Source organism: Acanthochromis polyacanthus, chromosome 7 (assembly GCF_021347895.1).
Source record: "Acanthochromis polyacanthus isolate Apoly-LR-REF ecotype Palm Island chromosome 7, KAUST_Apoly_ChrSc, whole genome shotgun sequence".
Taxonomy (NCBI): Eukaryota; Metazoa; Chordata; class Actinopteri; family Pomacentridae; genus Acanthochromis; species Acanthochromis polyacanthus.
Window position 1 is genome coordinate 13,193,523 of NC_067119.1, and position 26,633 is coordinate 13,220,155.

General features: G+C 39.1%; 2 protein-coding genes across 4 annotated transcripts; both read left to right on the forward strand.

Moving 5' to 3' along the window:
- The first annotated feature begins 762 nt into the window (after positions 1-762).
- On the forward strand, positions 763-19,490 carry letm2 (leucine zipper-EF-hand containing transmembrane protein 2). Of its 3 annotated transcripts, none has more exons than XM_022196085.2 (11): positions 763-1,045; positions 1,745-1,813; positions 4,418-4,955; positions 8,723-8,866; positions 9,808-9,951; positions 10,303-10,506; positions 11,639-11,758; positions 12,021-12,140; positions 12,949-13,047; positions 14,591-14,659; positions 17,080-19,490. In XM_022196085.2, exons 2-11 carry the CDS (start codon positions 1,767-1,769, stop codon positions 17,134-17,136), a joined length of 1,542 nt encoding a protein of 513 aa, XP_022051777.1. In that variant the 5' UTR covers positions 763-1,045; positions 1,745-1,766; the 3' UTR covers positions 17,137-19,490. The 3 variants fall into 3 exon arrangements, with proteins under 3 accessions (XP_022051777.1, XP_022051778.1, XP_022051776.1); XM_022196084.2 differs by having other exon boundaries at positions 765-1,045; positions 12,946-13,047; XM_022196086.2 differs by lacking the exon at positions 12,949-13,047.
- Positions 19,491-23,704: 4,214 nt separating this feature from the next.
- Positions 23,705-26,282, forward strand: prnpb (prion protein b). Its single transcript, XM_022196059.2, has one exon. It carries the CDS (start codon positions 23,708-23,710, stop codon positions 25,391-25,393), a length of 1,686 nt encoding a protein of 561 aa, XP_022051751.2. The 5' UTR covers positions 23,705-23,707; the 3' UTR covers positions 25,394-26,282.
- Positions 26,283-26,633: the final 351 nt, after the last annotated feature.

The window sequence follows — 26,633 nt, forward strand, 5'->3', positions numbered from 1 at the left end:
TCCTTAATTCTAACTAAATGAAGAGCCACTGACGAAACAACCTTCTTTAAACAGAGGAGGAGGTGTATGACATGAACTATCAGGTACTTATAATGCAGTATTGAGGTCCCCTTTCATGCAGTTTCACCACTATTAACACTCAAGGTGCTAATGTGTTTCACAACTTTTTACACCTAAAGGCATGAAGGTTTTAAATCAGTTACTGGGCCATTAGAGATGTGACTTGGAGATAAGAAATAATACCTGGTGCACCATGTGATTTATTTACAATTGAAGAAGCCTCCTTTGGTTCTTCAATCATCCTCATAAAAAAAGAGCAGTTCACTTGCCCGCTAATGAAAAAACTAGAATCACCGGACATATTGAGGGAGATGCGTCACTAAAATCTACATTGATAATGTGAGATGTGTGTTAATTTAAAGACCACTAATAGCAAATTAGGATGAAGGAGGGGGGTCTATGACACCATTTATCAGGCACTTATGATGCAGTACTGAGATCCCTTCATTGAGTGTTTCACAACCATTAAATTATCCTCAAGAACCAAAAAGAAGACTTCACTTGCCTTCTGATAAAAATGAAGATTACATTGACTTGGAGAATCTACACAGATATAGTAAGGGGGTCATATCCTGGAAATTTCCATGATAATCTGGGATGTAGTCCGGGGTTAACGCCCACTTCTCCTGAGCTCCTGTTATGAGTTGTTTTTCATTCTCCGAGTGATCCATCTGTCCAAACACAGACGATCTTGGGCGGCTCCACACACAACATCCACGCATGTACAGTGTGACCTTTCAGTGCAGCTGCCTGGGAAGGCTGCTCACACGGTCATGAGCTGAGACACGACACATCCACAGGCGATCTAACACCGCAAACCCACCGTAAATGGGTTTATCACCACACCGGCCGTTACCTTCGTCGCTCCCGTTTACCTCATCCGATTGTTTTGGATGGATTATCTCGTTCCCGTCTCACCGACAAGCCTTACTACGCCCAGTCAGCAGCAGCAGCGGCAGCCATTGCTCGGTCATTGACGCTGGAGGTTAGTGCGCTCGTCATCCGCCGACTGCCATTTCATTAGCTAGCTAGCGAGCAACAGCCGGCTAAGCTGACAGGCTAACCGGCTAGCTGTAGCTTGTAATAATATTGTGCTAGCTCGATGCTAAGTTCAGCCGGTTTGAGTGCCGGTGAATTTCCACGGTTTATAGACTAGTGGTTTATTAATAGCATTTATTACTATTTGAAGATCATTTGGATGTTTGTTGTACGAGGTAACGTTAGTGGAAATTTACCAAAAACGTTGAAGGTTTCTCCTCCGTTTAACATCAAATTACGGCTTTAATATCTATAGATCGGACCGTAACGTAATGCTAAGCCGGGATATATGTGTAACGTTTGAGTGTATTTCCTATTCTAAATATAGTCCGCTATTATTATTATTTTTAATACAAACGAATGAATAGATGCGTTATATCTGTCAAATTAGTAGTCATTGGAAAGCGGCGTTGTTACGTAACACAGAACTAACCTGCTGTCCCGTTGTGCTCACGCTAAGGTTAGCTTTGTCATGTTAGCTAAGTTGCAGAACTGGCAGGACTATGCGTGAGTAATTACACAGTCGTTACTGCTGTTTTTTTTAGTTGTTTTCTAGTTCACCTGCAGTTGCGCCACATAACTGGATTGTAACCGGACCTGTGCATGCTCTCTCCCTCTCTCTCTCTGTCCATGTGTGCCTGAATAGGATACTGTAATTTGCCCCTGCAATGGCAGTCTTTAGTCACCAGGTGCTCCTTGCAGTCACAAGATCAAGGTAAGTGAACAGTGCATTTTTACACTAACTTATTGCAGAGCAGGCTGGCTACCTCCCCAAACAAACTGCTTTCTCCTCATACTGCTAATTAGCAGCTCGTGGGTGCAGCCTGCTGTGTATTGCAGGAGACTGCAGGCTGCCTCTGTTTACACAATGTCTGCTGCAGCAAAGCATTTTCAGTACATCTCATGACTCCACTCACACACAGAAGGTACTAATGACGCAAGATCAGAAAAAGGTAGCGCAGTGTTCTTGTGGACATGAGTTTCTGACCTCTTTTTGCAACCTAAATTCTCATACCCCCTGTACTTGCACATTCTTAACTTAGCTGTACATTTGAGGTTGAGCAAGCTACCACTGCACTGTAGCTGTATTGAATTTATAGGATTTTATTCACATTACTTGCTTTTTATATCTGCATCAAAGTTTTTTCCTGATACATGACAATATTGCAAAAGAAATAACCTATGCAGCAAAGGAAAAACTGACAGCTAGAAAACATTGTAGAACTTCAAACACCAAAAAATGACTTTGCAAATGTTTTATATGAAAGGAAATGTATTTTAAATATTTGTTGCACCTCAGTGAGTATTTGTGAGCAAAACAGAGTGTTAACATAACGGCTATAGAGGACGTTGGATGTAATACAATTTCTAAAAGTTATATTAGCTTTCCACGTTCCAGTTTAAAATGCATAAATCAGTTAATTTTGTAGTAACCACATATTACATCTAAGTGAGGGTTATAACATTTATTTTAAATTCAGGACATGTTCATTTGACTAACAGGTGTTTTGCTGAATGTTACTATTATTGCAAATGCTTCCCAAAGTGCAAAAATCCTTTCCTCAGGTTTTGTTATTGTGTATTTTATTTCAGCAGTACTGTCTGAGTAGAGTGGGGGAAGAGAAATCTGATATCAACTGGCGATGCAGCAGAGGTGTATTTTGCTGCCACGTGTGAAGTGCAGCAGGATTCAGTATCTGTCTGTGTTGTCAATCTGAGCATGTTGTTATTTAAAGAGTAAAAATTGTTCAAGAATGGATGGTGTCCTAGAAGCCCTTGAATGGAGAGGTCTGAGAGATGAATGTGTGGTGTGATGATTCACAAAATATTTTAGAACAGAAGAGAAACCTAACAAGAATGGAACACAAATGAGTCGTTTCTCTTAAGTAAACTTTTTGTCCGTTTTATTTAGGCTAGATAAACTTAAGTGTGCCAAGAATATTTGTTTAGTAAGTTAATGTTTGATGTATTTTTCAGAACATTTTCCTCCCATTTTTGTTCTTGTGCAGAATTGGTCCGTGTTTGAGTAGATTTTTGGATGAATTTCAATGAACTCATGCATTTATTTTATTGACCCGCTACATGTTTCCTCACACTTTTAACCTTTCTTATCTGTAACATTTGGTTTTGTTTGACAAACTGATGTTCACAGTAGAGAGGTGTCACTTTACCTACTCAGCCAGTTACTCATTAACGCAACAGAGACGCCACAGGAACATGTTACGCAAATGTACATAGGGGTATTGATGCTTAAAGCTGCCTAGCGTGCAGACAACAAGGAGCCTGTTTGATACTCAGTCGTAGTTTTCCTTCGTTTTGATTTGCTGATGACCCTGAGAGACCCATATAATGCAGAACGCTGTATATAAATAAACTGAGTGACCTCTACATGCACTGTTTATTTATATCTAAGTGTTGGTCATTATTTGGGCCTTAGGTTTCACTGAGTGACCTTTGTGGACGATGCTATGCTGAAATAACTGATTTATTAGCCAGTTTACAGAAATTAGTCCTCAAAAGTATTGATATGTAGAGTTATACTTGAAATTTTTATACTGTCAAATATTTGCTTGTTCTAATTTCTCAAGTGTAAGGATTTGCTGTGTCCAATGTCTTTCACTGTTTTTTGGTTCATGTAGTGTTTTTCTTCACTACATGACTACTAAATTAAATTAAACAATCAACAGGTAATTAAATAATAATAGTTCATTGCTAACCTGTAGAGGTGCTTTTACATCGTCCAATTTTTACTATAGCAGCATGTGGTGATATAGGTGGCATCTGCAACCAATTATTTTTTATCATAGCTGTATTTGGTAGCTTACATTATAGATAAATTATTAGATTTTTAAGTCAGAAATTGTTCAAATGTGACCATTAAGGTCCCCAGAGCCCAAGACGATGTCTCTGAATAACTTAGGTTGTCTGAACAGAAGTCAGAACAAGAAGATCTTCAATTTTTACTGACATAAAACAGAATTGTTTTGAGGAGATTCAGTGGGAGAATTTAGGTATTTATGCTTAAGAACTTAATCAGCCAGATATCAACTAATCAACTGATTGTTGGCAGCTTGAAGGTTGGTATCCAGTGATCATTACTGTACAGCGAGGATGTGAAGCTGAACCACAGACAGTTTTGCACTTTTACTTCTCTAATTACCTGATTAAGTAATCATCTGAATTTTAATTATCATTAATGAACTAATAAATTCATCAAACACACATGTGAGCACTAGCACGTGCTCTCCAGACTTTCTCTAACAACATTTCCTCAGACATTACGTTATATGTAACCAGTTTTTCTTGTCTCTGTTGACAGGGGATCTTATTTGTTATCCAAGAGGCACAGCTGCTCTTCTCTGTCTTCAAAAGCCTATCTCCACATAGACCCTCCCCGCCATGTTTCGACTTCATTCCCACTCAGGCACTCCCGCTACGGCTACCCCCACTGTTACCGAGGTCACGCCCTCAGCCGTGGACACAGCTCCGCCCTGCTCGCCCGCTCTCTACACAACTCAGGTGTTTGGCTCCAGGACATAAAGCCGGAGGATGCTAAGGCCTCACCAGCCGCAGCGCAGGATGCTTCTCCAGGAGCTAAAAAGGACTCCGTGGTCGCTGCATCTCAGCCCCAACCTCCGTCAGCTCCCGCTCCAACGTCCGCCGCTACCACAGCCGCCACCGTCCCTCCGGTTCAGGAGAGGGCAATTCTGAAAAAGGCTCTGCATCAGAGGATTGTGGATGAGTTGAAGCATTACTACAACGGCTTCCGGTTACTCGGCATTGACATCAAGATTGCTGGCAGGATGGTTTGGAGGTTGCTGCATGGACAACTGCTCACACGCAGGGAGAGAAGAAGGGTAAGAGGAGCTAAATGTACATTATTGTATACGTTTATTCAGTCTGTCTAATTGATATTATAATCCCTTGAACCACCAGTCACTGGAAACTAGATAATTTATGGATATAACTATTGTGTCTTGCATACATATCCTGGCATCATGCTATCATGCGCTGATAAGAAACATCCACTTTTCCAGTTACAGCTGTCTAATTTAATGCAATCCAATACAACACATCTGTCTTAACATCTACATTTTGGAAGATTATGATGTTCAGTTATTGTTGACATTGTCAGACACATGCTCATTTAACTATGTGTATATTATTGAGGGGATAGTGATATTGTTGTACTGGACTGCACTATACACAAACACACAAACACATCCCAGTAATACAAATCAAAAATTTGCATCAAGGGACTTTTCAATGAGCACAGCATACGAAATATAAATAATGAAAAAAAGTTTTTTCAAAACAAACGCTGCAAACAGAAAAGCATCGTTCAGACGTGACAAAGAACATGCATTCCTGTGACAAAATCTAATAAAAGTAAATGAAACAATGCAAACTGTAGATAGATCTTGAAGTTTTTTGTTTGTTTATTTTTCATTTGTTTGGTTTGTTGAGTTAGATCATGATACTTTACTTTTCCTTAATTTGAAGGCAGCCCTGGGAATATGCAGAACGTGCCGTTTACTTGACTGGGACTCTACAATTTAAAGGTTTATTTGAGGCTTTATGCAGACTAGTTAAGCACCATGAAACTGCTACCTCAGTAATAAGCACATAGTTAAATTAAAACCTCTCTGATCGTGTCACATAAACTGAACATAATTATCCTTTAAAGGTAAAGTTTATGGCTGAGCTGCTGTGTTGGATTGAATTGCATTCTACAAGGTTACCCAATAAAACAACTAATGAGTTTATGTCAGACAAGAACATAAAAGCTGACACAAAGCATCACACTGTTTTTGTGTGCACACAAAGGTAATATTTCAGTCCTTTCCTAAAACTCAACTGGAGTGTTTTACAACCATTTATCCATTATCTACACCCCGTTTAATATTCATTAGGGTCATGGGGGGCTGGAGTCTGTATCAGCTGACTTAAGGAGAAGGCAGAGGACACCATGGACAGGTCACCAGTCTATCACAGGGTTACACATAGAGACAAACAAGCACACTCACATTCACACTTACGGACAATTTAGAATCACCAGTTAACCTTAGCATGTTTTTGGACTGTGGGAGGAAGCTGGAAAACCAGGAGAAAACCCACACATGCAGAGGGAGAACATGCAAACTCCACACAGAAAGATCCCAGACTGGGACGTGAACCAGGGATCTTCTAGCTGCAAGGCGACAGTGCTACCCACCGATCCACTGTGCAGCCCAAGCACCAACTAACCAGAAGAATATATTCTACATTAAGGATATTGTAGCTCTTAAGTCACCATACGTTGACCCACAGAATGGGTCAAAATGGAACGTCTCAGGATATTGGAATGTTGATTTGAGAAATTCATCAGTGTGTAGACATCAGATTGGGAATATATAATTCATATTTTACTCTTTCTGTGAATCGTCTGCAGCTGAAGTGATTCATTTAAAAATAATGAAGATCTGAGTTGATGATTATTCTATTCCAATAGTGGCAAGATTGAGACACCTGCTGACAAAAAACACTCGGGTAGGAAGTCCTCATAAATCCTCAGTATTTTAGTGAAGCTCTTAAATCAGCATTTAATGATCAGTTAAACATTAAGTAGGTGTCAGATACCTTCAAGATGTCTTTTGTATTCATGGAAGCCCATAAACCTCCCTGCTCCTAATGGTAACTGAAAGTAGCAGCATTAACGTCTGTAAATTCAGCTTACCAGTAGACTGTATGCTGTATTTCTTTTATCATAGCATAGACTTGTACCCAATATAAACAGACGATGTTTCACGGCTTCGTCCTAAATCAGTTGCAGTCTGTCTCTTCCTTGTTTTGCCCTGATCTTGTATTGTCTGTCTGGTTTCTTTTTTTATTGTTGTTTCAAAAAAGCTAGACTCTAGACGTATTCATCCTGTTCCCCCTCCTCCATCACTCTTTTCTCTGGGCTGTTATCAGTAAATCACTGAACCCTATGCTATAGCCTGAGGGTTCCTATGAAAGCTTTACGCCTTCACATGTCAATGAGGAATGTGTACTGTGTGTTCCAGAAGTTGTAACTCATGTGTGCCACAGCAGGTGCGTACTTGTGTGGTGCCTTAAATGACTGTTCAGTTTTAAATACTGCAACATTCACTGTGCTCATCAGCAGATTAGTTTCTTTGTCAGAAGGAGCTGCAGATAGAAAAAAGAAGAGTGGGGTGTATGGCTGCACTTTCTCTATGCTCTCTGACTCCTTATTGTCTGGAAGTAGGTTAAATTTAATCTGTAGAACTAAATCCTGTTGTGAAATACACTCGGTTCTCGTGTTGTTATCCGCGACCCACTAAGCATTGGTTGTTATACATTAATACCACAAGTACTTGGGATTTTGCAGTGGTATTTATAGCCCGGTCGTAAGTTAAACTTTGTTTGGTGACAGTAAAATATGACAGTCTGTAGTATTTTACGGCCTCAAATATGTGTCTGATGTAAGCAAGATGATTTTTCATACCCATTTTCTTTTAAATTACATTTTCAGCAGTGCATATGAGGCATAATAATGCAAAAATAACGCTTAAATATACACAAAATTACATATAGAGGCATTTTTGAGCCTAACAATGTGAGATTTTAAGAACCTGATAGCTGCAGCAGCTCATATGAATTGTTTTACATGTGATGTATTTATTTCATTAACACATTTAAGTTACTAAGATTTGCACCAATTGGGACATTTAACAGAAACAGAAAGTCTTTGGTAGGAAAACTATATAAAAAGGAGACCCTCATTATTTTGCACCCACGCACCCCTTGCCCACTATCAAATGGATATTTATCTAGATTAATATTCTCTGCCACTGTCCAGACAAACATTGTTCTGCAAAATATGTCCGCACATACAAAAATGAATACAAATGCTACAGAAAGTTTGTCAATCCATTCTGCATGCAAGATACATCTGATGATAACAGAGACGACTGCTATTTTATCGTCTATAAAATTCAGATGAACTAAGTAATACTGGACACAGCAGGTGTTTTTACGTGTCAGTGAAGCGGTGAGGCAATGTTAAGTTGTAAATGTGTAATTGTTAGTGTTAACCAAAGGTAAAGAAACCAGTATATTGGCATTTTTGTTCAAATTGAGGTGTGAGGTCATTACTTTTCAAACTCTACATTTTGCATGTCCACTGTCACTGTCAGTAATCATGAATTTTGTCTGTCACTTTGCTCTTCCTGACTACAAAAAGTTGCACATCATTACAGCCACTCGCTTTTACTTACTAGATATGACTGTGCTGAGCAGATCTTCTTATTTTATTATAGAACATATTCAGCAAATTTGAGATAAGCTATCTGCAGCTTGTTGAAGACACAGCCCTGATAGAGCTTTGAGAAAGAACAGACTGTTACTGACTGGTTGGTGGACACACATCATATGCACATGCAGAGTTTCAAGCTGTGCACATGCCTTGGTAAAACTATATTTGGGCTATTTTAGAAGAGGGCCAGCAGGCAGATATAGTGGATCTTGCAGGCAAACCCCGCTCTAAAGCCTGGGGCCCTAACAGCAGCGCAGTGACACGATAGGACTGTCCCCTGTTGTTGACGTTTTGTAACATCAGCATTGTGTTTCTTTGTGTTTACAGCTGATGAGGACCTGTGCTGACCTCTTCCGCCTGGTGCCCTTCATGGTGTTTATCATCGTTCCTTTCATGGAGTTCCTCCTTCCGGTCTTCCTCAAACTCTTCCCAGAGATGTTGCCCTCCACCTTCGAGACAGAGTCCAAAAAGGCACGTGTTCATTTACACAAAGACAGATGCTGTCACCTGTGTGACCTTGTGACATGGTTCATTGTGATTACGTAACCACCAGGAACCTTTTGTTCATGTAACAGGCAGCTGACTTTATCTAATCTTGGCAATTTACTTTAGGACCTGATTCAGGTTTGCCTCTTCTAGAAATAATAAGTGCAGTAGTACTAACAGATACACAGACTTTTACAGGTGTTTGTTAATGTACAGTATGTGTTAGCAGTTCTAACTTCATATATGAAGACATATTTTATATTGTTCATTCACTTAGTTTTCTGCTATGTTGTCGTTCATGACCTGTTATACATATCTGTGTTCCCTTGTTGCAAAATGTATTGTAATTATTCCAATAATATGGCATTCCCGTTACGTCTCCTGGAAAATAAAAGAAGCAGTAGGTTTCTGTGTTGGTGCGTCCAACCTGTTAACTCTGAAGATCTCTGGTTGTTCTGGATCACAGCTGAATGCTTCACAGATCTGTTCTCATGCTCCTGGACAGAACAGAGGTGTTCAATGTTGGAAGAATTTAAAAAAATGCGTGCTGTGACAACAACAGAGTGTCAAAAACAATGAGGGAGCTATCAGAAATATTCAGATGTATTGTTTGTTTTATTATCTGGAGTAAACTATAGAAATAAGGAATATGTGTGATCGCTTTTCATTAGAGTGTAAAAGCCTTCTTGAATTACACTGTATTTTGTATGTTCAAAAGAAGATCAACAAACAAGTCAGTGTTTAAAGTTGGCCGCAAAAGGCAGCGTAGAGAAAAAGAAAAACTGTCCTAAAGCCAAGCACTACTAGATAGAAAAGTCTCAATTCCATTTCTTGAACTATAGAGAAACTTTTATGTATTAAAAATTATACTCTGAACTCTGAGTATTTTAAGAAACTAATCGGCCTCTTCCGTCCTCTTTGTGCAGGAGGAGAAGCAGAAGAAGGGTCTAGCTGCAAAGTTGGAACTGGCCAAGTTTCTCCAAGAGACCATCGCTGAAATGGCCCGAAGGAATAAAGCAAAAGTTCAGACTGAGGATGAGACGCAGCGCTTTTCCACATATGTTCAGCAGGTGAGTTACTGCAAAGATAACTGTTCACATTGTTCGTCACACATTGTGTAGCTCACGGTTAAGTTAATTTTCTGTGCCGTTTATTTGGTGCTGTACTGTTTTTAAAGTTTGACTGTTGCCTGATAAGTTTTTAAAACGTACCGAGGTTCAGTAAATAAACTGAACTGTAGTTGATTTTATCTAAGATGCATAGAAGATTGGTTATAATTTACAAAAAAGCAATACTGGAAAGTGTTGGAGAAGAGCATCTCTGACATGAAATGCTTCAGTTTTGACCAATGATAGCCAAGCTGTATGACATTAGGAGGGGACTGCTTAATTACTTCACGTTAACGACTGTGTTGTTTTCAGGTTCGGGTGACGGGGGAGCAGCCGACCACGAAGGACATCGTCCGGTTTTCGAAGCTTTTTGAGGACGAGCTGACGCTGGAGCACCTGGAGCGCCCTCAGCTGGTGGCTCTGTGCAAACTGCTGGAGCTGCAGCCCATCGGCACCAACAACTTGCTGCGTTTTCAGCTGATGATGCAACTCAGAACGATCAAGTCAGACGATGAGGTGAGACAGAGGGCTGGGACCTGGTAGTTTAGTGGCTCAGGAACTGCCAACAGGATTTTGTAGTCATGAGAGGAGGAGATGCACAAAGTTTAAAATGCTAGTAGTTTGCATGATTTTGACCTATTTCTGGTAACTATCTTTCAGGCAAATATACTGTAAGATGTCACATTGATGTTTCTGTTGTAGGCTGATAAATGATCAGTTGCTGTAGACTCCAGATTACCTTCTTTTCTGCCTTTTTGTGACAGAAATTTTCATAACAGTCTTTACTTTTACTTGTCTCGGCACATCACACTAATGCAGTTTTGGCAAGAAATTAAAAGGCCTTTCATACCAACTCATTTGGTCTGGATTTTCAGACTTTCCAGTTTGATTTAAACAGTCAAACCTTGAGCCGATGAAACCATGTTGGTGTTAGTCCGGCTCAAACTGAACAATGGTCCAGTGCATTTCTAGTGTGAAAACATTTTTTGTGTGGATGGGACTTCAGGACCAATTAAAGGAAATTAAAGTAGGCTGTCTGGAAGGGGGGAGAAGGAAAAACGGCTTTATTACATGGCAAGAGAAGGAGGAGACTGATGTGTTCACTGAAATGTGGTCTGGCAAAGTGATAAAAAAGACAGCTGGAATAAACTGTTAAAAATACAGGGATTCTCCAAGAATTTTTGGAGTTCGAAGTTAGGGATGGGAATGCCACTTGAAAATTAAAATGAAATAAAATAACAGTTTATAAATGTGCCTGATGCCACTACAAAAAGTGGCGCATCGACTTCTGACGACTTGGATAGCATTCTGCGTTCTTGTAGATACATCATGTAAAGTTCTTCAGTGTCCAAATCAAATACATGCATTGCAGCTAATACATGATCCTAGGGTGGGACTGCTGTGTGTGAAAGGGCACTAAAACTGTAATAAGGAAGTTCCAAGTCTCTGTAAAATGATTTTGTGAATATTGTTGTAGAATTAATAAAAACCTATGCCACCCTTAAAGGAAGGAAATCTGAAAACACAGCAGTAGTATGCAACTCAGAGATACAGAAGAAATTCTGGCCTCTTTTGATGCAGAAATGTCATCAGATTTTGTGCTTGTGCAACAGTTTGTTTTTTACCTCCTTGCTCTATTTCTTCACAGATGATTGCAGCAGAGGGTGTACCAGCCATGAGTGTGTCAGAGTTGCAGGCGGCGTGTCGTAGTCGTGGGATGAGGTCTTTGGGTCTCACCACCGATCAGCTCCGTCAGCAGCTGCAGCAGGTGAGCAGATCAATGTAGCTTGTTATGGCTTCACAGAAGCTAATCCAAGATTCCACTGATTCTCAGTATCTGAGGCTAAAGAAGTAAACACAAAAAAATAGAAATCTTTTAAACAGTGAATATTAATTTCCATTTATCAAAACATACAGTATCGGTTGCATTTGTGGGAATTTGTAGCATCGCTTGGAGCAGACGTGTTTATTAAACACATACTTTACCGTCTTTTCACTGATCATCTTTAATAAATGTTCCTGTCCTCTAGTGGCTGGACCTGCACCTGAAGGAGAACGTTCCTCCATCGCTGCTGCTGCTCTCCAGAGCCATGTACCTGACAGACCTCAAACCAAAACCCCCCGTCATCCCCCCTGTTCCCAAACTAGAGGTTCGACCTTAACAGTCCACTCATAATCTTAGCGCTGCATATGCATTTGAATGTCAGATTAGAGAAAGCTGTACGCTGCTTAACATTCCTGATGTTAAATAGCTGCTATGCAGGTCACTGAGGCTTTTTATATTCAGTCTTTGCTACCATGAGGGAAAAAGTTTTGTTTTTTTTCTGAACTTCCAGTTCATTATTAGCAAATTAAGTTCAGTAACTGATGGGAGATTTAGAGTGAAAGATGCAGCAAAAAATGCCAATAATAACTTCCAAGAGCTGGGAGTGGCAACCTCAAATAATATAATATGATTTGACCGACAAACAGTACATAAAGATATCCTCTGCACTATTATGAAAATTAAAAAAATTAAAGTTGGGACAGGAAAATATTTGGCATTTTTGCTTAAAAATTGACTCATAATAAATTGTCTTTCAGCTGACTGTTATTGAGGTTAAGTAGACCCTTGTGAATCCTTTATAACATCTTTCATTTAAGTCACAATTTTTTTTTCAAAAAGGCTCTTATTTTTTTTACATGAAGTCTAAAAGTTTGCATTTTTATACTTTTAAATTTAATAAAAATCAGCTCATACCTTCACTCGGATGTAAATTGAGCACAACTTCTGCAGACAAATGTATAAACAGCTTTCAGTTGTAGAACTCTGCACATCAAACTGAATGAACAATAAGTAAAACACATTTCTGAGAGAAACAAATTCCACCACTGAAGAAGTAAACTAGAGCAGCTTTATAGTGTGGTTATGTGCAGGATGTTGGTCTCACCTGATATTTTTTGTTATTTTTGAAGAAGACTGCTGCTCCTCCCCCAGTAGAAAACCCCGGAGCAAACACACCCTCGGTCAGTACTGACATGTTGGCAGACCCAGCTCTCGTCATCAAAGACAGACCGGTCAGTGCGCTGCTGAAACACTCACACAGAACACTGAACAGGATAAGATTAGGGTCTTTTATTAGACTCAAAACCTCTCCACATCAAAACCAGGCATGTGCACATGATAGGAGATCACAGAACATGAGTGGAAAACAGTCCTCGCAAGAGAGCACAAATTATCAAGTGGACTTAAACATTTTGACGCTTTGGAGGTGGGAGTAGTTGGAAACAAATATTCTGTAAAGAGGATAAGACCTGCAGATTGTTGCTTCAGTAAACGTACAGGAGTACTTGCATAAATATATACTTAAACCTGCAGAAGTAGCTGTGCTTATTCTGCAGATGGCCCATTTCAGACTAGTGTGTACTTTATTTTTATATTCTAGTTATTAATGTGAAGCTAGTTTTAGTACTTACTGTGGAGCAGTTTGTAAATTTCCTCCTGAGGATCAATAAAGCATCATCTTCATCTAATAATAGGATGCCACTACAGGACTTCACAACAATAATACATCATTATTTATTTGTTTGTTCCTATGTTTATTATTAATCCATTTGGAAATTAACTTGTGAATATAGTTGTCTTATAGTTGTCTCGTTTATTTTGGCACATTTCACTTTGTTCTTCCAGAATAAGAAAAACAAAAGTTCACAAAAAAATCACCACAAGTCTGGTCATGTTGAAAGCGACGGTTGTGAGAATGGAGCAAATCTGTCTCTCAATCCTCAGCAGCTCAAATTACCATGATGTCACTTTGGGGCGTGTTGTCTTTCTAATTACATATTTTCACAATATAATACAGTCGTAAAACAGTTTTAAGACAAACCGCCACTTTCTTTCTTGAAAAGTTGTTTTTTTCAACTGACAAATCTGTAATTCATGGTGCAATTCAAATAGGATCAAAATATTATTTGTCTGCACTTTTTTTTAGAAAAGTGGTGGGACTTCACCTCTCTAGTTGAATTTTATAATCTTTTTTTAAAATATATATTATGTTACAAGCTACATATATAATTGCAGAATGTGAGTCACTGATCTTCACTGTATTTGTCCAGATGCCAAATGTTCCCGTTCATCTTTTTGGGGAAATGCACTTATTTGCTCTCTTGCTGGAAGCTAAGATGCAAAGGCTGATGGTTGTATGGGGAAATGATGCTGCAGCCATCAGTTAGCTTAACAAAAAGACTGGAAGAAGAGGGAAAACTGCCAATTTGGCTTCGTCTAGTGGTAACAAAATCAGTCAAAGCTCACTCGTTAATCAGCCCAGCCATGCATATTTGTATATATTTCCAAAGAAAGCAACATTTAGACGTTTCTCCGTTTCCAGTCTTTCTGCTGCTGCTGCTAACTTTACTGTACTGATGTAAGAGTGATCAATATTCACATTTTAACTCTCTGTGAGGCATTTAAATAAAACAAAAACATGGTAGATGGTATAAAAATGTCTTTTTCACATGTCTAGAAACAGACCTGTTGCTCTATGCCTGTGAAAAATTTACGTTTTGGATCCACAAAATAACCAAACTGTATATTTGTCCTATTTTTCTCTGTCCTTTTTAGGTTGAGGAGATGAGAGACAAGGCTCCTCTGGTGTCGGACAAACCTCTGACTCCTGCTGAAGTCCTTCAGGTGAGCAACTGCAGAATCCACTGAAACCAGTATGGGGTTTTGTAATCCAGTTAGCTCTTCCTGCTTTGATCTCCTTCACATGATGTGCTAATCTCTTGCAGCGGGACAGAGGTACCTTTCTGGAGAACAGAAACTATTTGAATACAATCGAGAAAGAATAGAGACTTCTTAGAAATACAATTAGTTTCAATGTATAAAATTAGTGATTAGGAGCTTGACAGAGTGACCATCACCAATTCAGAAAGCTAGTGGCAAACTAGGAGCTGGACAGCAGGAAGATAATCTGTGAGGTTTAAAAATATCTGATAAACATAGACCTATGACTGGCTTACAAGAGCTCAGCCAGTTATTTAAGGTGATATTACAAGATGCAAATACGCATTTAAAGATGCTGTGTGTGGATTTTTTTAAATGATGTAGCGTCATATAAATTATTCTGACAGCAAGATGTTCTGTGTGGCGGCCTTGATTCTTAGCTGTTGGCTTCATAAGATTTTTCTCACTGCTTCATTCCTGCTAGAAGCAATAATTAGTTACTGAAGCAGAAAAACACTTCGCAGGAGCTGTCACAAGCTCCTGCAAATTGAACTAGACTCACCAACTGCTTTGAGGGCTGATTAACTCCAAAAAAACTGAATAAACAGACTAGAAAGCACTTTCTACTTTAGCAGTATTAAAGCTACAAATAATCCATAATGCAACACACTCTGTAGAAGACTGTAATTGCACTTGTTGATGTCTCTATTCAGAAGGAAGATCCGAACTCTCAATTGTCCAGTCACCAATTATACAACAACTCTCACTTCTATTCAGGACAGTGCCCTTTCTTTGCTCTTATTTCTATTTATTCGCAACGTCTAACAATGGAAGGATAAATGTCTATTTTCTGACACTTGGCTCTTGTTTTTTTTTTTCAAGACGCTATCAGTGAAATCTTATGTAAGATCGCTTCTGTCCGTTATAGTCAAGCGCTTGCCAAACGATTTCACACAATGCTGATTAACTGTCAGCAGGAGGTAAATCTGTATTTTGTGACAGGCCAGGATCTTAAATCTGGTCTTTGTGGCAACGCTCCAGCTCTGCTACATCGGTAGTGATGCGTTTTACATCATCCAACAATGACTGATTTACCACAGCGGTGGTAGAGGTGCAACTGTTGTGATAGAGACGGTGAAAAGTACAGCAGCTGAGAGTTTGTTGGAGAAACCAAGCAAGCCTTTAAGAAAAAATCTAATGATTCAGAGACACTCAATCTTGAAAATAAGGATAAGAAAAGACTGGGCTCTTAGGTGCACCAGCACACAATACTAACCTTTTAGGTCAGGCCCCATACACATTGGTAATTTCTTGTCATATCATTTAAATTATTTCAAACATGAACAGAGGTGCAGGTAAATCGTTTATACATTTATCCTGTTGTTTTCCATGAGGTTGATGGGATTTAAAGTTAGTGAAGACTAGCTCTTCCTAGATATTATTATTAGCAGCATTAACATTTACTATTATCATCTCTAACCCCACTGCTTCACTGCTGTCAGATTTATCTAAGTTGAAAACAGTAATTTCATCTCTGTCAGTGCCTGAAACATACAGTCAGACCTGCTAAATGTCAGGAGCACCAGTGTGACATATAAGCGATCGAAGGCGACATGTAATATGTCATAAATACGCGTCTACACTGTTTGTGTTAGTACTGTCGCTGCCAGAAGGGGGAGCCAATCCACCATTTACATACATACACACCCCCTGACTGATAAACATTTGGTGAGAGGATGTCTCCAGTTATTCTCAGCTGACACATCCAGTATGTGACCTGGTTTTCAAACAGTAAAATTACTATTAATTATTGAAATTTGCATTAGCCCAACTGCTCTAAGTCTGTTTCTTGTCCACAGTTTTTTTTAACGCAGCACTGTCACATGATGCATGTTCAGTAGTGTTGAATTAAAGCAGTGATATAAACAGCTTCATCAACTTAAATGGAGAACCCACACCTCACCTGTATGAGTTCTTTGGTGAAATGCTCCAGTCACATGCATAGCACACAAACAAGTACTTAAACAATTATGTATACACAGCCGTGAAAGAAAACCTATCGTGAGAATGAACAGAAAGCATGCAAAATGTTATTTTGAGGACAGAGTTATTAAGACGCTGAAGTTTGAACTCACTGGACTGCAATGTTATGTAGCTGTTTGTACACTCACCTTATTGTTGAGGTTAAACTCACTCTGAGGAACACGACAGGCAGCTCTTCTCATGATTTCTGTCACTTAATGTCTGCAATCTATCACACAAATGCAACAGACATTCATGAAAAATGTGTTTCATGTCACATGAAAAGACTCATGTTGTCATTTTTATCAGTGGGAATTGAAGGACACTGTAGTTAAACTAAGTTCTCTTCATTTCTTTGACAGGCTAAAGCAGCAACAGAGGTGGCCCAGAAGAGCAAGATGAGTGCCAACGGTGTTTAAAGAGGAGCAGGATCCTCTGAGCTGAAGGGAGATGGAGTCACGAAACCCCGTGACCTCATGGGTCGAGGAGCGACAGATGACACCCCACTGATGGTCTACATTTCAGTAACCATCAGTAAAAGCTCTTCGTCCAACCTGTCCTTGGACCAGCATCTAAGGAGTCTTTCTCCCTCCTCGTCTCTCTCCGTTACCTCCCAGGGAAGCTCTGCTGCCGGTTTCTTACCCTCTCCGTTCACATTTCTGCACTCCGTTCTCTGTAGTTCTGATTTTTCACTGGACTGGCAGACCGGCGGTGTTGTGGTTTCTTTGAACTAACAAACCGCCCACAGCAGTTCCTGTTTAACTGTCTGTCTGCAGGTTTCTCTCAACAGTCTGGACGTTCTCCTCCTCCTCTTCCTCCTCCTTGTGTAAATTTGTAAATATCATGTATATTATTTGTCTGTCTTACATCACAGAAGCAGCAGCTTTGTACAGTTTGCTATTCGCAGGCCAGGCTTTTCTCTCTTAGCAGTTTTACCTAGTTTTATTTGTAGACGTTTTTAACTCATGTTCAGAGAGAAGATATCGGTTTTTCTGAAATATTTTTGCTAAACTTATTGGTTCGGACACTGCCCCAACCTCGTTTTTGCTCATTAAGCTTGACTGCACTGACGTGCCGAAGCAGACATCAGAAGCTGGCATGATCCAGACCTGCTATTAAATAAAATGTATATGTAGAAATTTAATTATTTGTCTGCTGGCAGAACGGCAGATTTGGACTGGCTCTGTTTCTCAGCAGAGTTACTGTAGTTTACTGCTGCTGTAATTAGCAGATGAAGACTGGTACATTTTGAAGAGCAGGTCTACTCCTTAAATCCAGAGGAGGCTGGTAAATTTTATTGCCCTCCACTGGTTAAGCCACTGAAAGGACAATCTGTTAAAATAAAAAATAAAAAAAAGAAGCAGCAGATTTTTATTTGCATATATGGTATATGTACTGTGCTTTAACACTATGATGCTAAAATGTCTTTAAACTGAAAACAGAAAGTACATGATGTTGTCAATATAAATATGCTATTAATATGGCAGGAGAAGTTTAAATCCTGAAGCCACAAATGAGATTGTTATTTTTGGTATTGTGGCAATAAAAGAAGTAAATATATAGCGTTAAGACTCACCCGACTTCATTAAGCCCCATAAATATAATCTTAAAAGTAATTATTGGAAGGTTTAGCACATAAATACAGTTTTGCGTGCGTTTGAAAATACTTCACATTTTGTAATCCTCCATGTTTATTTTTCCTCATTGCTGTTTATCCATCGACACCTACCAGAGGTGGATGCCACAAACGAAAAAGAGAACGCTTTCAAGCCAAATGATTTCTGTTGGCGATTTGTGTTCTTGGTTTTACATATGTGCCTAAGGTTGAAGGGCGATTGTTTGCGTTTTACATCAGAAGACAGATTTCCTGAACTCCACATTGATACTTTTGAATTCAACAATTACCTCGGTGTGTCTAAAACACCCAGTTGCACCTTTTCTCTCTCGTGGAATGTCTCCTTTTCCCTTTCCCATTTGACCCAAATAAATCCTTTCATTACAGTCAGCAGTGTTGATACCGATGGAAACGCATCTTCAATCGGCTCTCCCCTTGTGGTGTGAAGGTCAAGAAAAACGGTTTTAAAAAAAGAATCAGAATAGTTGTTTTGTCATCTCTGGTTAGAGCTCTGCAGCCATATTTTTAAAAAAAACAATTCCCTTTAAGTTTTGATGTGAAATGATTTCTGGAAAATTTATTCTTTTTTTTTTTTTTTTTTTTTTAAAGAAAGATCTTTGCTTTATAGGAGTGACTTTTTTCCTCCCTGATTGAAAGTTTTGGGCCTGTTTCCTCTGACCTTTTACCGCTGACCACACTCTGTATCCCAGCTAGTTGTGATTAAAAATGTGCTCCTTTGCACGTGTGACCTTGTTCAACACGGATGTCAGAAATACATCTACAGATCCAGTGCAGGTCAGTGGTGAGGATGTGGTCACTCTTTAACAGCACACAGAAAAGTGTCTTGTTGAGTTGATGAGCTGGAAGGTGTTCTGACTTGATGACTGGTATGTTATGATTAAAAGATCGCACAGCATTTAAACACCGAACCGGACTGAAAAATATTTCTGTCTGTTACCTATGACTGCCGTGTCTGTCTTGAAGCTACTACTACCTGCTGCCATCACAGTCAGTTTGTTTCTCCATTGAAAATTGCACTGCTGTCCAGCTAGTTGTTGCCCTGCGTTAAAATTCATGCATCACTCTGGAAATGCAAATGAGTTTTGGGGTGATGGAAAAACAGGAATTCACACATTAAAATCATGGAACCCTTTACAATCTGTCTCCTGTCTCTGTTTGTTGATGTGCTTCAATAAAACACATTTGGGGTTGTTTAAATACTATCTAACCTTGCACACACATTCTCAGGCAACTAATTTGGAAATTCTTGCCCACTGGAAGTTTTTCTGTGACTTTCTGCAATATGTTGTCCCTTGACTTTTAGCACTAAGTGTCTGCTGACTTCCAAAGCTGTTTAGCCTTCGTGTCGTCCTGCAGGTCAAAATTGACCCGTTTAAAGTTTGAAAAAATGTGGAAAAAATATATATTTTCTCAATGAAACTTCAGGTGTCCACATTTTCAGCATTTTTGGGAAACTTGAAAATGTTTTTGTGGAAAAAAAGAAATGTTAAAAATGTTTCTTAAGAACATTCCCCCAAAAAATCAACCAAAACCGAAATTTGATGTCAATGAGTCAGCTGTATTTTCAAATCTGTTTTAAGATGGTCTACAGATGGCGCCATCTATTAAAAAAGAGACTATGCCATTGCTAATCATTCAAACCATAAACTTAATGTTATATACATAGGCTGTATTTGTCATTAACAGTATGTGTAAATAATAAACTTGGAGGTTTTAAACAGCATATACGCCTCTTTACTTCCACAACCTCTCCAACATTCGAACTGATTGGAATATGTTCTCTTTTGATATGGAGTACAGAAATAACGAATGACATTTTTCCATTCATATTCTCTCCAGAGCGGAGAATTTGTTGTTTTCCATTGTTGTTTAAAAATTTTCGTCCAATTCTCCTGGGAAATTATGGTGTTGCCTTCAGTTTCCAAGAGGCGAATCACTATCATATATTCTGGTGTTGCCCTGTTGTGACCCCATTTCGGTTACGTGTACATCAAACTCTAGAGACTGTGTTTTCAACAAAAATAACTTTTTGTTTCAGTTTGTTATACTTGGTGGATTTACAGGAACTAGATTGGAGGAACAAAGATAAATATTTACTGAGAATATTACTGGTGGTCTGTAAGAAATCAATAACGAAGAAATGGCTGAAGAGGGAGGCACCTAGTGTAGATGAATGGATTGATATAGTGTACAGCATTTTTATATGGAAAGAATCACGTTTAATTTAAGAACACAAAAAGAGATATTTATTGATAATTGGCAAAAATGGTGTGCTCTTGTCTCTACCATAAGACTGGATTTCAGGTAATCTCAGACTGTACTAACAGAATACTTATATCTTCTCAACTGGAGGTGATTACCAGTCCACTTATGTAAGTTTTTACTTTCTCCTCGATACATCTGTACTTATCTATAGGTCTTCAGGTTGATTGTTTGACTGTTAGTCTGTTTACATGTAAAATCAAAAACCAATAAAAGGTAAATGACAAAAAAATAAACAGCATATACAGACTATAATCTAATTAATATTTCAAACAGTGACTGTAATTGAGGAGAGAAACATCATAGTTGTTGGGAAAATGTGTGATTTCTTTTAACTGTTTAACTCCACTTTACATCTGATAATAAGGATGTTTAAATGGAACGACCTTCCAGTCACCAAGGAGATGTCACTATTACTGTGTCTATGTCCTGTAAAACTCCACAAGACAAAAGTCATGGTTATTTTACCTCATGAACTAACATACAGGACTAATTTGTTAAGTTGATTTAATGTTCAAGAGTTAAAAATTCCAGTGTTACTTAATACTATAATGACATCAATCAAGGAAGTTGTACAAAACAGAAAAATGCTGTGCATGTTCAAATCTCAATGAATACATTTTATGCAGGAGGTTGTAACAAATGCTGCATGTGGGGTTTGTTTTTTTCTTGGTTACAGCATGGCGGTGGGCAGGGGACTGAAATTTTACCCGTTCAAAGGGGAGGATGATGGTGGAACAGGGGGAGGAGGAGGGGCTGTTTTGGACGCACAGAAAGCAGAAGGTTAGTACATGTTGCAGTGAGTGTCTGGGGAAATTCCGATTTTTGAATAAAAGTACTCTGACATAATTTGTTTCAACTTGTACCTGTGTTTTCTGAAATACAGGTTTTTGCAGTGGATAGAGTTTAGGAAAATGTTCAGAAGTTTGAGAACAAACAGAAGTGTTAGAGCAGCTGCCTGCATAAGGACGCAGCTATTTTAAGCCAGCCACTTTGTTGAACCCACAGCTTTGTGTTTACCAAGTGGTCGAGGCTGTGTTTGTCAAAATGATATAAAGGCTGTAATGTATTTTGACATAATGCAATGTATTGTCAAGATTCTATGTTCAAAAGGTTATATTTGGCACATGACAATTAGGAAGGGACATGAAATGGAAAGTGACTGCTCTGTAAGGCTGTGCACTAACAAGATATATGATAAAAATAAATTATAAAAAGAAGAAGTCATAAAGAATCAGGTGTAAAGACAATATTAAATTAAAGTGTTGTGTGAGTTGCTGTCCTGTGTGTTTGTTACATGATATAAATGCAAAAATGTCATGTAGCAATTAAGTTATGTGTGTGCAGTGCCTATAAAAGGTAATCATCCTTCTTGGAAGTTTTCTATTTTCATTACTTTTTCCAACATCAAATCATGGTCAATTTGTTTTTATTTATTTATTTTTTTTTAGCAAGAACTTACAAAACAAACTCCTTGATGTCAAAGTGTGAACAGCCTTTTACAAAGTAACGTCAGTTAATTGAAAATAGAGAATAAGTGATTACATAAGTGTTTACCCCCTTTAAAGTATCTCACCTAATCAACACAGGTGCAGTCAGTTGGGGTTAGAAGTTATACAATTAGTGAAATGGAGGTCATTTGTCCTTTGATAATGTCTTATTGTTATTTCACAGCCTTGAGAAGCAGTCACCTTGCATTTCACTACACATACTGTAAGCATATGGTAAATAGAAACGCTTGAATCATCTGAGTGCAGTGAAGATGTCTCAAGTATCTGTCTACCTGTATTTTCACTTTGACATGTCTTTTGGTATATTCTTGTCATACATATTAAAGCGAAAAAGCAACCCATAAATCATGATAAATATGTGCACCCAGCACAAGTCTCGATAATTTATATTACAGGCATTAGCACCAAATCAGGCTTAAGGATAGGTCTACACATGCATTTTAAATTAAATAGCTAAATGCTGTGTCATTTTATGGGTCTTTATTGGTGTTTAATTAGGTTGTCTGCTGTAGACACTTTAGAAGTCAACACAAGTTTATGTAGTTTCATTAAAAGTGGTACAGGAAATATGAAACTTTGACCCATCGAAATTTATCATTTGGTAGTTTTTGAAGGTTAAACACTGAAAAGAAAAATTCCACTTTATGTCAACATGATACATTTTCCAGGAATATGGCTGTTATGGCTCTCTAGTACATGCTAGCTTTGCACTCTTTGCCTCTGGTAAGAGAGTCTGAAGGAAACAAGGAGTTACATAAAACAGCATATATTGGTGACAAATTAGCTGTTTTTCAATCCAGGAACTTGTTGGCTGTTTTTGGGGTCAGCTGAAGCTTTGTGCATGTTCTGACTGTAGGAACAACCTCTGTAGAACCTTTTTCAGGGCTGTTTTTCAGGGCTCCTGACATTTCTCAGCTGCCCTGAAAAAACAGCTGTGCATGCCTCAATATTGATTGGTTGATTATTGATTATCAGTCTTCTATCACACAGTGTCATCAGCAATGTAAAATTAGCCACAAAAGCTAACACAACAAATGCTCCATTGTTGTGTGCACAGAACTGGAGTTACATCGAAAAGTTGCTATTTACGGTTGTTTTGTTGTGCTCTGAATTAATGTCATGGACAATGTTGTCAGATCTGGCAATGCAATGGAAATAGGAGGACTGAAAGAGTCTATGCTGTGGCTGTTTCTGTAAATGTACAAGCCAAGTTGCATGTGTCATCCATCAGGTTGATCCATATGGGCATTTTTTTGTGCTAACTTTCGCTTAGACTAGAAAACAAGCATATAAAATTAATTATCTAAGTTCAAATTTTTAGAAAGCTGCAGGATAGTCATGCTTTCTCTGATGATATGCAGTATTGTGTGACACCTCGTTTCTACAGCAGAGAATGCAATATTCGCATGAATGGGACATATGCTAAAAGCTAAAATATATCGGAACTATCCTTTAATTATTCTGATCACAAGAAGAGAAATAATTTTAATGGCAAAATAAAAACATTTATAGTTTCCCCTTTTTTTACTATCTGTTGTTCTTTTTCCATTTCTTTCCCTGGCTCCTCTCTGCAGTGCAAAGATGAAGCTGACAGTAATAGCTGCCTTGTGTCTATCTCTTCTTTTGGTTCATATTAATCTTTCATTGGCCGTTAAAAAAGGAAAGTTTGGAGGGATAACAAATCTTTTTAAAAAAACTCCCAAAACAAGTACTAAACCAGAATCCAAATCTAAGGATGCAATACTCAAGAAGTTCAAACAACCCACTCAGTCCAGCCAAGGAACCTACCCCCAGCAACCTGGAGGGTACCCTAACCAAGGAAGCTACCCTCAACAGCCAGGCAGACCAGGAGGATACCCTAACCAAGGAGGCTACCCCCAGCAACCAGGAGGGTACCCTCACCAAGGAGGCTACCCTCAACAGCCAGGCAGACCAGGAGGTTACCCTAACCAAGGAACCTACCCCCAGCAACCAGGAGGGTACCCTAACCAAGGAGGCTACCCTCAACAGCCAGGCAGACCAGGAGGTTACCCTAACCAAGGAGGCTACCCTCAGCAACCTGGAGGGTACCCTAACCAAGGAAGCTACCCTCAACAGCCAGGCAGACCAGGAGGTTATCCTAACCAAGGAGGCTACCCTCAACAGCCAGGAGGGTATCCTAACCAAGGAGGCTACCCTCAGCAACCAGGAGGGTACCCTAACCAAGGAGGCTACCCCCAACACCCAGGATACCCAGCTGGTGGTTATCCAGCACAGGCCTACCCATATGGAGGAGGTTATGGCAGTTATCAGGGTGGATACATAAACCACAACCCAAACAACAAAATCCTGAGTCCTCAGTATGGTGGCAGTTTTGGTTATGGGGGTTATAGCGCTGGATATGGCTCTCCCTTCTCCCAACATGTAAAGTCGATGGGCTTTCGCCCCTCTGATAAATCCAGAGGATTTGGACACACTGCAGTAATGGCAGCAGCTGGAGGGGCTGTGGCAGGAATGGCTGTGGGCTATGGATTAGGGAGGTTCCCTCGGCCAAATTTCCACTTTCACAGTCCCCAGGAGGAATATTACTACAACTACTATATGTACAGGAAATATGGTATCAAATCTAGCGATACTAATGACTACAGCAGAGATTACAGATATGATCCACCCCCTCAGACCTATGATAGATACATGGACTCCTGCATGAAGAGAACAGACCTTCTGCCTGCAGAGAGGCAAAAGCCAAACAACAAAGCACCTGCCACCACAACTCACACTACCCAAGCTGCTTCTGTTAATTCCAATACTACTTCTGCACCAGTTACTGTAACTGGCAGCAACGCAACAAGTAACAGCACTGCAACAAGTAACAGCACTGCAACAAGTAACAGCACTGTAACAAGTAACAGCACTGCAGCAGACAACTCCTCGACCACTGCACCTTCAACTCTCCACCCTCTAAATAAATCTGAAGTCAATCCTACAACTCCACCTGCTCGGGTTCTTAGAAACGCTGCTACTGATGATGATGATGATGAAACAGTCAGCATTGTGGAGATAGGCTACCCAGCACTGATCAAACAGATGAAGGCCAAAAGATGTCTTGAGCTTTACATGGTCTACACTGAAAAGCATTTGAAAAAAATACCGACACCCACACCGCACTCTCCTACTGCTGGAGTGCAGAGACTAGAGATGGGCTTGCAGGGGCTTTTATCTGTGGTAACTGGCACTACAGTGATGCTATTGAATATCAAAACGCAAATGCTGCTGCTGCTGCACTGAGGCATTTATTAGCATTGAAGGTGACTGAGAAATGTAGGTGTAAGGTGCCCAACAAAAAAAGTATTAAAACAGAATGGCTCCAGGTATAAGCATGTCATTCATTTGTCCTCTATCCTGGTTTAGACTGAAACTATCTTGGGAAGTGGTAAAATATCTGCTGTTTGTATATCTGCAGTCCCCAAAGAATGACAGGTTGACATTTTTGATTTTGAGTAACATATCTTGATGAGTTTTGGGTAGATTATCAGGCTACCATCAGTCCAATTATCTTTTTCCAATAGTTGGTTTTGTTTTATCACCAAATACCTGCAAAATTATATGCATTCTTATCAGCCTGAGCTGAAATTTGTGCTAAACTTTGTAAATACGGTGAACATGCTAGCATGTTGAAAGTAGCATTTAGCCAAAACCCCCATTGTGCCTCAGAGATCCACAAAGATAGCTGTACACTTGGACTCTTGCTTATTTATTTAAAAAATGTGGCCAGTGTTAGTGTGTTAGGGGATTTTTAGCACTCTGGAAATCATACGGATTGTGTTACTGTGATGATGTGTTTAAACAAATACAGTAGTGCCATAAAGGATGTGTGATATTAGTATGTATATGTAGTATGTATATGTAGTGATATTAGTATGTATATGTAGTGATTATAAGAACTTGTGTCAAGCTAATGTTGAAGGACTGTCTGACTGAAGGACAGTTCAAAAATGAAGAGTGAACATTACACTGAATGATGACAATGTAGTAAATATTAAAATATTAACATTGTGAGCACAACTGAGTATTCATAATGGATCACATTTTTACTGTTGTTATTGTATACTAAACTGAATCTTTATGTAATTACCACAAGTTTAACTGAAATACAGAAAAACTATTCAAAATCCTCTTTTCTGTTGGTTATTTCATTTCATTTGGATTAAACAATCTTCATAAGCCGAATACTGTTGTCCTGTTGTCCAATGCTGTGCACTGCCCTTTCTTGTACAGCTGTTGTTGATGTTGTATTTTTGAAATATATTTTCTACACTTGCCTACCTTCTCTGCTATGTCTGGCCTCTCTCCACTCTCTGAGGCGGTGCATGACAGCAGGAGTGGTCTTAAAATGTAACAACCCTGAGGGAAAAATCACATGAGATGTGGCCATATTAATGGAACTCAATATACAAACTAAATCGGGAGCCAATGGAAACTTGGCTTCTAGTTATAAGACATGGGCTCCCTTGAAAAAGGGAAAAAA

Excerpts from the sequence above, each read along its gene's own strand:
- letm2 (XM_022196084.2), top strand. The coding sequence starts at position 1,767 with ATGGCAGTCTTTAGTCACCAGGTGCTCCTTGCAGTCACAAGATCAAG. Across the intron at positions 10,507-11,638 it reads CGATCAAGTCAGACGATGAG|ATGATTGCAGCAGAGGGTGT; the intron begins GTGAGACAGAGG and ends ATTTCTTCACAG. Across the intron at positions 14,660-17,079 it reads CTCCTGCTGAAGTCCTTCAG|GCTAAAGCAGCAACAGAGGT; the intron begins GTGAGCAACTGC and ends TTTCTTTGACAG.
- prnpb (XM_022196059.2), top strand. The coding sequence starts at position 23,708 with ATGAAGCTGACAGTAATAGCTGCCTTGTGTCTATCTCTTCTTTTGGTT.